The following is a 12,442-nucleotide window of genomic DNA, read 5'->3' as shown; positions in this document are numbered from 1 at the left end:
TCCTCAGTCACCTGCTCAGCCTCGTCCTGCCTACCTCGTGTTTTTGTTCTATACCATGATTTTGACAGTGGTCGGTGTGGATATGAGTATTGACTAGTGATGATGACTGAGGAGCCTTGCAGAGCACAGATTCTCCTCCTGACATAGTTCACACTCCAGCAGATCCTACCCACACCTGAAATACAGAAAACACAGTAGTTTACTGATAAACATGATAAACATACAGTTTACATATGTTCACAAATATGTAGTCATACAGTTATGACTTTAGTTTGTTTTACTTTGATATTTAGTTTATACTATAACAGAATGTTAAACTCTCAGTGACACCTAGTGGTCAAAAGTTTTATCCCAGATTCATTTAAAGTCCCACTAATAATCCACTAATTGTATTTGTATGCAGTATAATGCCTCATTATTCAGACCATCATATTTCTTAACAGCCCTCTGTGTGTTTTCATGTGTCATTCTGTAAGTCAGAGCATTGATTGGTTCATAGTCACAGACTTCAGGAGACTGCAGATGTTCAAGGCCTTTTACAGCACAGGAGAAACTGACAGCAGAGTATATGTAAACTGAATGCTGACGGTCTTGTGTGTCAAACTTTGTATTGTGGGACCACCATGTAAAGACAGTTTGACTGTCAGTCATTGGACAGCTGGTGCTACAGGTCAGTTGAACTGACTGATATGTAGGAATCCTTTGAACCTGTACTTCTGTTGGAAGATGATACATACATTTAACTTAGGTTATAATTAACAAGTCAGTATATAAAGAAATATCTGATTAAAATGTCAAAACACATATGTCATGATCAATGATAAAAACAAACTAACTAACCTGTGGGATGTGTGATGGAGCAGGACTCATCCACTGATGTCTGGGTATAAGAACACATCCTCCCTCCAGCATAGGTCACAGTGAAGCAGGTCTCTGTGACAGAATCTGAATCAGTACAAAGAAGAGGTTCAGTATTGGTGTATTAATCAGAGCATTTGTAACATGAGGAGGAGACGTCCCTGGTTACTCACCCACTGAGACTTCAGGGGCTCTGAGGTCCTCGTAGCCTTTGATAGCACAGGAGTATCTGACTGCTTCCTCACTGCTGACCAGCTCTTGGTACCAGGGAGACCAGTCCTCATAGAGGAACTCTCTGTTCTTGTACCAGATGTAGGCTGCAGGCTTTTCAGTCAGAGGACAGCTGGTGCTGCACATCAGTGTTACTGTCTGTCCCTCAGTGGTGGGAAACACCTTTACCTGCAGGTCTGAGGAAGTGCTGTTTACATTTAAAATGTCATGTGTCGTATATACTGATTCTTAAAGATATATTTATCAACAGCCAATCTACCTGAAACAATGAGCTTAAATGCTGTATTAGAGCAGAGCCATGTCTTCTCATCCTCACAGCAGCAGTAGTAGTTAGCATCAGTTTCTCTCAGATCATTGATGGTCAGAGTGTGTGAGTGTTCAGACATGTTGTATGTTAGATGAGTAATGGTGGATAACTCCCTCCAAACATAATCTTTGGTCCGAGTGTACCATTTCATGCTGTCTGTGGGATGTTGAGCTGAGCAGGACAGATCCACTGAAGAACCTTTTAAAGCACAGATTGTTCTTTCTTCTCCATTCATCCCTTTAACAGAAGCTTTTGTTAGCAAACATCTGAACATGATATCATTTTAAAAGCTGATTGTTACAAGTCATACTTGTGTATTTCTGATGTTTCCTCCTACATTTCACTAAAACCATTTCAGTTCTCTGAGTTACTTATTTTACATAAGATATAAAAACATAACTCATACCTGAGATGCACAGGATGATTCCCATGAACACACATCCAGCTTCAGCCAGTAACATGGCTGTTGTCGTCCTTTACTTTCAGTTAATTGTGTAAGTGGATGTTTTAGCTGCTGCCTTCAAGAAAACTCTTCCAGGGTTTAAAGTGAGCAGCATCTAATGAACAAGAGAGCTCAGAGGACTGTAGTTAGCAGACTGCCCTCAAACCTTCACTTCCTTCCTGATTCACTCATTATCTTTAGTAAACATAAAACTTTACTTATGAATTCTTGTTTATTGGAAGTTTTATTTTATTTGATCAGCCAGTGCTGTTATTATTTTTTAATTTAGTCAAAGTCCTGTCTCTTTATGTGAGTAAAACAGTAGCCTACATGTTTTGTTGCTGCTTCATTGTGATAAAAACACTAAAAAGGAGGAAGTGTGTGACTTATAACACTTCATTTCATACTATGACCTCATTAGTATTCCTGTCACTTCTTGGGTGTGAATGTAGGTTGGCATATCTATGTGTTTCAGCAGTTTCTCATCAGTGAATGCTCTGAAATGGAGGAGTTTAATCAACAATCCCTTGTATTCGTGCTCCTCTCTGTGCCTGACAACTTATAGTTTTGTGTCAAACTACAGCTTCACTTGAAGCCAACACCACAGGTACATGATGAGCTCGTTTTTGTTCCCTGCATTTATAATAACTGCTTTGTTGTGTCACAGTACTGTAATGTTTCCAAGGAAGCTGTCACTTTGTGTCTCACAGTTTTGTACATGTTTGATATGAGCAGTGTTGTTGGACAAACAAACACACAGATGTTTAGGGTTCAGTTCTTTCAAGTACACTTCAAGATATGATCAAGATTTCTGCCAGCAGGGGGAGCTGTTGCCAACAATTTTCTTATTTATCCTTATTTTCCATTTTTTGTATCTAGATTAGTGTATACTTGTATGATAATAAAATATATAACCTATAACCTGAGATGCACCCTGTTATTTGTTTCCAAATTTCCTACTGATAGTTTAATAAATTAGATCTATACCATAAATAAAAAAAGAAATATAAATGTAAAAAGAAAACTTATTAATAAAAATAAAACTTTTTTATTTTAAACACACACAAAAATCAAACTTTACATGATCAAAGCATCCTGACTGCTTCAAATATCAGATTTTATGTGATTCTGTTGTGATGTCACAGGAAATAAAACATCATGGAGTCGGCGCAGCGCGTGCACTGACGAATCGTTTGCTTGCTGCTAACACCTTTGTAATATTAGTTAAAAAAAAACAATGCGTGATAAAATACAATTATTTGATACCAGGATACGAGCCGGATTGCCACAGATAATGTATGCCTGGTGAGTATGTTTTAATCACCTATATGTGAGCTCTAATGCAAAACATCTTACTCACGTAGCTAACAATTAATGATTAAGCTAATTTAAGTTAGGCTAAAACTGCCATCTTTAGCCAGCTCTTACATGGCCTCAGAATTCAACCGCGAAATTCCTACGTGGCAATAAAGGCTTTAGCTTTCAGTTAGTATGAAATAAATAATTAATATAGGTTCGCGTTTTTAAAGAACTAGCCTAGAGGTGTTGCACTGCACAGTTCCTATATAGTAAATAGAAGTAAATATGCCATGCCGAGATGTAAATAGCGCCACCTAGCATGTTATTTCTCACGGCTCATGGCTTTGATATGTGTAGCTGTGACTGAGCTACACTCTCAGAAAGGATGTGTTAAAAAATAACACAAAAAATGTGTTGTCACATGTTTAACACTTTTTGTGTTGATTTCAACACAAAAAGTGTTAAGAAGCCTAAAATTATTAACACACTTACTATAATGGGCAGTTTAACACAGTCTGTGTTATTTTACATGACGGATTTTAAATTGATTTGACCTTTAGTTACAGTTAATCTAGAAGACCCCTGTGCTTCAGCCCAGGTAAACCCGTGCAGTAGCAGGTTTAGGCGGGAAGGGGGCATCCTTTTTTAATCATTTGGCCTATGCGCCACAGAGAAGATGGAGGGTGCCTCGCTTGGTCTGCACCACTACCAATCGGTAAGTATTCATTAATATATTAACTTAATATATCATCCAACTGTAATGTGTCAGGGTAAATTTGGAATGTAAATAATCCACCAACTAAATCGCATTTTAAGGGAATTCATGATACAGTTTACGTTTTGTTCAGCAGGACTGCTTTCAAGCTAGCTAGCACAAGACAGACTTCTGTTGTGGTGTTATACCATATTAACGAAATTACACAACATAAATTCGACTTGAACTTTATATAGTCGCTCGTTTGAACACGGCATGAAACCCGGTGGATATTAACGATTAATCCCGACACCGCGGTGGGGATAGCTAACATTAAATTGGGACTGGTGGTGGTGTGTGTTTTTAACGGCGCTTCGTTTTTGAATTGGGTCTGGTTATCTCCCTTCTGTTAGCGCGAGCTCTCTCCGCCGCGGTGTTGGGGAGAGCGGTGGTGTGTGGGGGGGGGGGGAGTCGACCATGTCGTATAAGACATGAGAGCGTATGTCTTACAAAGTCGCTCATATCTCAGGAATGGTAATGGCTAGAGGCGTTCTGTTTTTTTCCTCGAAAAGAGGACACTTCAGGCTTGTGCGTTGTAAATGGGCTGTTCTATGGGCAGGTCAGTGTCCAATCAAAACTATCGAGCGATATCACAAGGGGCTCAAATATCCAATTGTAGAGCCTTTGTGCTCTGACATAGTGTATCAAAGATGTCTTCTGAAGACGAGGAGTAGCTCCCCTGACTAGCTGGATCGTCGACACGTCTGAAAAGCGGCTCTGAATGCAATAATGGGGCATAGCGGACCGTTATCTTAGTCGGAATGTGCGTTGTTTTGTATACCCCTATTATACACTCTTATTTCTTACTGGAAACGTTTATTTGACTTATTAGCGTTACTGTGTTTTGTTACGCTAACCCGGAAGTTACGTCGAAGACGTTCCGGGTGAACAGGAGAGTTATTACTCTCAGACGCTCACAGTAAACAGCGCTCTTTTGCCACACAAATATTTCAGTGACAAACATTTAGACATTTTAGACACTTCTGAAAATTGATTTATATAGTGACAATAAGAAATCAAGTAATAATATTGTGTAAATAAGTAATTTGATATACTTATTTGTGTTTCTGACATTTATTTTATAGAAAAAAGTGTCCCAGTTGCATCATCATTCTTTTATGTCTGTATGCTGTGTTGATAGTTCAGATTATCTTATTGTAACTATGTCTTCCTCTTCCAGAACACACAGGATAACCTGCAACCCAGCAAAGTCCTTGTAACCACTTTTAAAGATAAGACAGAAGTTGCTAAAAACATTTTCCATGTTAACAGTGCCAAGGATCTCATTGATCAAAGCCTAGCCCAGCAAACTGGCTGTGTGCTTGACAGGTTGTTAAAGTATAATACTGATTTCATGGAATACATTGATGTTGACATGAATGAGGAGGAACTGAAGGATTTGGATAGATATCACATCTTTCTATCAACACAAGGGACCCAAGTTGAATGTGTGGAGGCAAATCAAAATCAGGTACACTTTGTTACTCTATTTCCAAAAATGGCACAAAACCAACCTGAACCTGTGCACATTCTTTATAAACTCGGCCCCTCTAGGTCAGTTAATAACATCATCTTCTCTTTAAGGCTCAACCACACACTGAAGGTGCAGGCGGTCAATGGGAGGTACGTGTCATTATGATAATGAGTGTTTACAGTCACACAATCTTCACAATTAGCATTGACATTTATTTCTTTTAAAGACTGAACCTAGTGCTAGTGAAGCTTGTCAGAGTGGTCCACTGGAGGTATTTACAATATCTATTGGTTACAGATGTTGTTTTATTATATATGGAAGAGGGTGTGTATAATGCAATATGTGTGTTGTAATCTGCTTTCACAGAAATGCCAAGGAGAAAATGATGGCGTGCACAGATTTGATGCAGCCAATCTGGTGGTGCTAATTAATAACAAAGCCCCAAGTGTACTTGCCGAATATGAAAAATCTGGAACGCTCTCTCTGGCATCCAGAAAACTCCTTGTGAGAACAGGTGTCAGCGATCTGGTTGAGCGACGGGGATTGTGAGTTGATTGATCATTCATCTAGACCATCATTTTTTATAGTACATGTGCTCCAAAATGAAACATAATAAAGGATTATCTTATCTTATCTCATAACATAATACTAAAATTTGATGTAATCTTTATTACACTATTGCATTTTAAATTTTTTTCTGGGCTCAAAATCTTCTATTTTGCTTTCAGTTACCCCTCCAATGCTGACAAACTGATGTTGGCTAAAAGCATAACAACAATCTTCCCATCATTAAAGATCAAGATACAAGAGGCGAATGAAGGATTTGTAAGTGTGAACAAATGTCATTCAGTTGATTACAATTTTGCATAGCAATATTTAGTTAAGCTTACTGTACGACTTGTTATAAATCTATTGTTAAAGATAAGTTAAGGTTAGGTATCTCAGTTTTTGAGGTAATAGAGATTATTATTATAGAGCTATTAGTATTAATTTTATTGTGTTTTCCTCATCTTATTTTTTCTTCCTTGATATTTGATATTTCAGTTGCACTGAAAATCAAGTGAGTTAAAATGAAATGCACTTTGAGATATTAATGTTTGTGAATGTATGTTTTTGCACATTTTTAAGATTAAGATTAACTTTATTAATTGCCGTGGAGAAATTAAGTTGAACAAACAAATTTAGTAGTGTTCAACATCAATAAATTAGTCAATTGATATAATAGGTACAGAAAACATTGTCTGAAATGAGCTCATAATAAAAGCAATAGCATGATACTCACATAAAAATGGTGAAAATGCCGTTTATAAAAACTATTTCCTTTGCTTAAATGTGTTCCAGGAGCACTTTTATGATCCAGTGTCCCACTGTGGATTCATTGAGTTGAAACTGAGGAACCTGCGGAGAAACCTTCATGAAGATCAGAGACGCTATCGCAAACGCGGAAAGTCCAGTGAGGCTTCTGGAGTAGCTATAACATTACAAGCAATTTCAGAAGGGGAAGAAGAGTCCGCCAAGGATTGGATAACAGCTACCAAAAGGATCAGACCATCTCCTGAGAACCTCACATCTATCAAAATGGGCATGCAGAAAACCTTTAACAACCGCAGGTTCTGGATCTCAAGCCAGTCACCAACAGTAGAAGAGATTCTCCAGGAGTACCCTCGCTTTGTAGACATGCCATATTTGGTAAGTATTCAGCATACTGTATTGTAGATAAACATTAAGAATCTGAAAAAATAGACATAAATACATTTATGTATGGTTTAATGATTATCTCGTTTTAAAATGAGAAGGGAACACCACCTTAGTTCAAGAATTACAATCTGTTGCCATAGCCTAGGAAAGGTTAATCAGTATTTGTGAATATAAGCTAGTATAAATTGCTACTCTTCAGATTGATGCAGAGTTTGCGAGAATGTTTCCGGGCAAGGAAGACCTCTTCCTCCGGAAATGGGAAGGGCATATTGTTCCGAAACTCCTGAAAGTGGCTACACTTGAAAATGAAAATGACCCTAGTGAGCCGTCAGTTGGTGAGGAGATTGATGGTAAGTTCAGGTACCCTCCATGTATAACAGATACAATGTCAATCTATTGTTTGTGTTTGGTTGGCACTAGGCCATGTCTTTTTATCCAGACACGGTAAAAAACACATTCTAGGGCTTCATGACCATACTAAACAATATTAAATTGTGTTTTAATTCACATCCCCATTGGGGCTGAACTGTATTGAAAAAATCAAAAAACAAATTGTAATTATTTTTGACTGTTGGGTCTGAATTCACCCAGCACAGCCTTGTGGACACTGTTTATTCTGTTATGGCAGTTTGATTGACAGCTTATCTCAGAGTTGGAAGTACTAATTACCGTATGTCTGTCTGTTCTTTGCAGAGTCACGTTGTTTCAGAGCCCTAAAGTTACTCACCCGTTATCTACCTCCGACTGCATCAGGGAGGAGCAAAGGATGGACAAAATGCAGTGTCAAATCAGCCCTGTCCTACATCTTGGAAGTGAAACCGGTAGGAAGACTGTCTTTTTCTTCTATGGTCCTGCAATATGACTATTTCTGTCATCATCGTTCACACATAATATAAATGTAACATCACATGATTCAGTCATGTTTTAGTTCAACTTAACCTTTTAACTATTTGAATATAAATTACAAAATATAACTGGCTGAGTATCTACTTTGGTGGTGTAATGTGTGACATGAAATGCTTGATGGTTGGATGGATTCATAAATAAATACATAAGTGAATAAATTACTAATTACATATTAGTTTTCAAGACATAACACTTTTTGATGAACCTGCCAGAATAAATAATTATTTACACACTACTACTTTACTATGTTTTTAAAATAAAATTTGACATTTGTGTTTTCTCAGACTGGAACGAGTATCCCCAGCCTTCTACAAGGATCGTTAGAAGCCGCAGCCGGAGCAGCAGGAGTCCACCAGCCCAAGCTTGTGTGTATAGGACATCCCAGTACAACAGCTCAGTACATAATTGTGGCAAGGAATGACAAAGTCGCCATTCCACTTCAAGATGAAGGGTTGACATGCGCCCTGGACAAGCTGTTCAAAATGTTGTGGGTTTGCAACGTAGCCTATCCTGTCCAACTTGAGTCAGTGTATTCTTTTTTTGAGCATGTTTATGACATGCCAATCTCAGGTGCAAAGAGGTCAAAGGTTTTGGAGTTAATTGCCAAGCTTCAGGCATTGGTATAAGTTAACATGTACACGTGTCCCAAGTGCCAGAAGTCAATTTCAAACAGCGTAAGGACACTAATCAGACATCTTAGGCAAGTTCATGCAATTTCTGATGGACAGGACTATACAATTGTATGTAGTCAAAACCACTGTCAAAGAACATACCATAACTTCAATTCGTATACCAGACATCTCAATAGGGAACACATTTCAGTTGCTAACCCACAAGATTTTGATCAAGGCCGTTTCAGTGATGTATGTATGTCAGAGGATGTTTCTGTGCCATCTTGCTCCCATGCTATGGATACTTCTGAATCTAATTTGGACACTGTTTTGGACACTCCTATGGATCTTCCTGTTTCAGACCACCGTGACTGTGCAGCATCGTATGTAGCCAAAATCTATTCCTCATCAAATTCCACCTTAACTGATGTACAGAAAAGCATTATGTGCACTAAAGAGCTACTGGAGAAGACATTGGACTCTTTAAAGGAGAAAACTGCCTCTGTGATTAATAGCTACAATATATCAAATGATGAAGCTGTCCAATCTTTAATGCAGGACTTTGAAAATGCACGAAATATGTTTTCAGAGGTAGATACGCCCTATAAAATGTGCAAATATTTTTCTGAAAAACACTCCCTTGTCAAACCTAAAGAAATGTTCTTAGGATACAGAGGTGACACAGCAAGAAAGCATGGAAAATTGACTCAAGTACTGGCTGCAGATACTTGTCAGTATATCTCAATTATCGATACCATAAAGTTTCTCTTTGGTAGTGAAAAGATGCAAAAACTCTATAAGCAATCGAACAAAAGTGTTGATGGTAAAATGCATGATTATTGTGATGGCACACAGTTTGCAAGTCATAAATTATACAGCAGGTATCCCAATGCCCTACAAATCCAACTATATTTCGATGATTTGGAAACGACTAATCCCTTGGGGTCAAAAACTAAAGTTCATAAAATGGGAGCTGTTTACTTTTGCTTGAGAAACTTGCCTGTGGAATTTAACTCCTCCCTTGCAAACATTCACCTCTGTCTACTTTTCAATTCCATAGACAGGGAGCTGTATGGCTTTCACAAAATATTAGCACCTTTGTTGGATGACATTCAAGGTCTTGAAACAGATGGGATAAAAGTTGAAATTGAGGGTCAGATTTCTCTCCTTCATGGTACTGTCTGCCTTTTGACTGCTGATAATCTTGCCTGCCATTCACTTGGAGGGTTTTTAGAAAGCTTTTCAGCAAACAGATTTTGCCATTTTTGTCTAACTGACAAACAAGCTGCCCAGTGTGTGTTTGATGATGATCACCAGGAATTTCGTAACAAAGAAAACTATAAAGAACATGTTGTGCATAACAATCCATCTTTAACAGGTATAAAAGAGGATTCCTGTTTAAACTCACTGAATTACTTTCATGTAACTGAAAATTCTTGTCCTGACATTATGCATGACATTTTAGAGGGTGTTGCCTTGGTTGAAGTGAAACTGATGTTAAAACATTTCATCTATAATGAAAAGTTTTTCACATTAGAGCAGTTTAATGACAGATTGGTAAGCTTTGATTACGGTTTTGCAAATGAAAAAAACAAACCAAGTGTCATTCTTAATTTGAGAACCTCAGATAATCCTATAAGACAAACAGCCAGTCAGATGTGGTGCCTTTTGCTGTTTTTACCCTTCCTAATTGGAGATTTTGTTAATGAACATGATCAACACTGGAAATTGTTCCTTCTCCTCAGAGAAATCTGTAGCATAGTATTTGCTCCAGTTGTCAGCATTGGACTTTCTGTCTTTTTAAAGCAGTTGGTTATAGATCACCATAATTTGTTCAAGATTCTTTATCCAGACAGACCACTCACTCCAAAACATCATTTTATGACTCACTATTGGCGCATGATGATAAAGTTTGGCCCACTTTTAAAGTTATGGTGTATGAGATTTGAGAGTAAGCATGGTCCCCTGAAAAGGCATGCTCATGTTGTGTGTAATTTCATAAATATTTCTAAGACTTTGGCTTACAAGAATCAAGTTCAAAGTATGTATAATTGGAAATTTAGTGATCCACTGATGAAAAAAATGACTGTACCAAGCGGCTTTCCAGTGATGGTTGGATCTTTGGAAAAAAGTAATCTGTTAATTGAAAATCTGAAACAACATGGGTATGATATTGGCACTTGCAACAAAATTCATGTGGCTCACTCTATCTGTTGGCATGGTCAGACATATAAAATGGGTTGTGTTCTTGCTTTAAACTGTGATGCAAGAGAGGAGCGTCTGTTTGGAGAGATTTTACATATGGTTCCCAATTGTGAAAAGGAAGAGGTGCTAATTTTTCTCAAAATTTTAACTGTTAAATATTTTGATGACCATCTATTTTCATATGTTGTGGAGCGGACTGATGAGTATGAAATGATAAATGTAAACGATATAGCAGACATCAGACCCCTAGACTTGCTGTCATCTTTCAGTGGAAATGCACTATATATTAATCCCAGATACAAATTGATTGTCTAAATTTGCATTACTGTTAACTGCTTTACCTGTGACACACCTGAGCCAGTTACTTACTTGCAAAATTTGGGAGAGGATAGTTAATGGTACTGCCTGTTATGTGGTCATGCAGTTTATGATGGTGTAACCTGATGTCCCTGCAGTGATCATTTACAGGTCATCCCATTGTTTGTTTAATGTTGATGTATGTTAATGTTTGCCATGAAATTATATTTCATGTTTTTTTGCAGTGACAGAATTATTTTGAATAAAGGTCACTTGAATTCAATGCAAATTTGAGTGTTCTAGTGGGTTTTGAGCATATAAATTCTGTATTAGAAAGTAAAACGAATTTTGTATAAATAGCACATCTTTGTGTTATTTTTAACACATCTTTGTGTTGACATATTTAACTCACAATGTGTGTTAGATGTGCTTACACACTGATTATGTTAAAAGCAACACAAAATGTGTTGTCCTTAACTAGACACGCTGATGTGTTAATTTTTAACACATGATATGTTATTTTTAACACATCTGTTTTGAGAGTGTATTTGCAAGAAAAAGGTTGTGGTTATCTAGTTGTAGGATGAGGCTCTGGTGGTCAATCGTTTCAAATATAGAACGAACAACTTTTATTTCCTGTGTTTTGTTACCATGTGAGCTTGTGACTGTGATACCCTGGTGTGCCTACGCAGGGGTTGTGTTGGTTCTAAAGTTCACCTCAGCATAAGGGACCTGCTCTTTATTTTGGAGTACGGAGGATCCGGGTTGTTCTTTGAGAAGTGGACATCACTGTAGTGAAGTTTCTCCTCTGCTGGTTGCGCTGCGATGACATCATACTTGGGACCAGAAGTTAATGTCAAAAATACAAGAAAAACACCACTTTTAAAAAATGCCAAGTATTGTTGGGATTGTTGAGAAAACATACATAAACTGATTACTTACCTGCACCAAGTTGTCAAAAGTTGTGTTTGTAGGAGCCTGTCTGGAGAGCTGGTTTTTCTAGTTAGTGAAAAGAGTGAATATAAAAAAAAATGGTTGATGCTGTCACTGACCTAAATCAAAGAACAGTGTTACTGACCTGATCCACAGGAACACCATGACAAGTATTAAAGCCAGGAGAGCTGCAGAAACTCCTGCTGCTGCTGCTGCTTCCCATTTGCCTGTGATACTTTGAACAGTGAGAGTCTTTTCACTGGCTCTGATGGTTTTGGTGCCTTTTCTGACTGAACAGTAGTATCTTCCTGCATGCTGGCTGCTGACTGGATCTAGAAGCAGGTGTTGTTTTGGCTGCGTGACAGGTTCAGAGGTAGACTGTTGAAGTACCAAATGTAGGCTGTGTCAGTCAGAGGACAGCTGTGCT

General features: G+C 37.9%; 2 protein-coding genes across 4 annotated transcripts in view; one reads left to right on the top strand and one right to left on the bottom strand.

Annotated features, from left to right (window-relative positions):
- The first annotated feature begins 3,801 nt into the window (after positions 1-3,801).
- Positions 3,802-11,371, top strand: LOC114439177 (uncharacterized). Of its 3 annotated transcripts, none has more exons than XM_028410984.1 (10): positions 3,802-3,852; positions 5,072-5,362; positions 5,476-5,514; positions 5,592-5,636; positions 5,732-5,910; positions 6,094-6,190; positions 6,707-7,054; positions 7,263-7,413; positions 7,757-7,884; positions 8,254-11,371. In XM_028410984.1, the coding sequence occupies exons 1-10, from the start codon at positions 3,814-3,816 to the stop codon at positions 8,593-8,595; spliced, it is 1,659 nt and encodes a 552-aa protein (XP_028266785.1). In that variant the 5' UTR covers positions 3,802-3,813; the 3' UTR covers positions 8,596-11,371. The 3 variants fall into 3 exon arrangements, with proteins under 3 accessions (XP_028266785.1, XP_028266802.1, XP_028266794.1); XM_028411001.1 differs by lacking the exon at positions 3,802-3,852 and adding an exon at positions 4,314-4,450; XM_028410993.1 differs by lacking the exon at positions 3,802-3,852 and adding an exon at positions 4,468-4,654.
- A 976-nt stretch (positions 11,372-12,347) lies between these two features.
- Positions 12,348-12,442, bottom strand: part of LOC114427838 (uncharacterized) — a 1,166-nt gene continuing 1,071 nt past the window's right edge. Inside the window, exon 5 of the mRNA XM_028396078.1 lies at positions 12,348-12,440. Within this exon, the coding sequence (XP_028251879.1) occupies positions 12,348-12,440 (93 nt within the window). The remainder of the gene's footprint in view (positions 12,441-12,442) is intronic.

The sequence above is a fragment of the Parambassis ranga genome, chromosome 1 (genome assembly GCF_900634625.1).
Source record: "Parambassis ranga chromosome 1, fParRan2.1, whole genome shotgun sequence".
Lineage (NCBI taxonomy): Eukaryota > Metazoa > Chordata > Actinopteri > Ambassidae > Parambassis > Parambassis ranga.
Note: the sequence above shows the minus strand (reverse complement) of the source record. Positions and strands in the feature narration are given on the sequence as shown.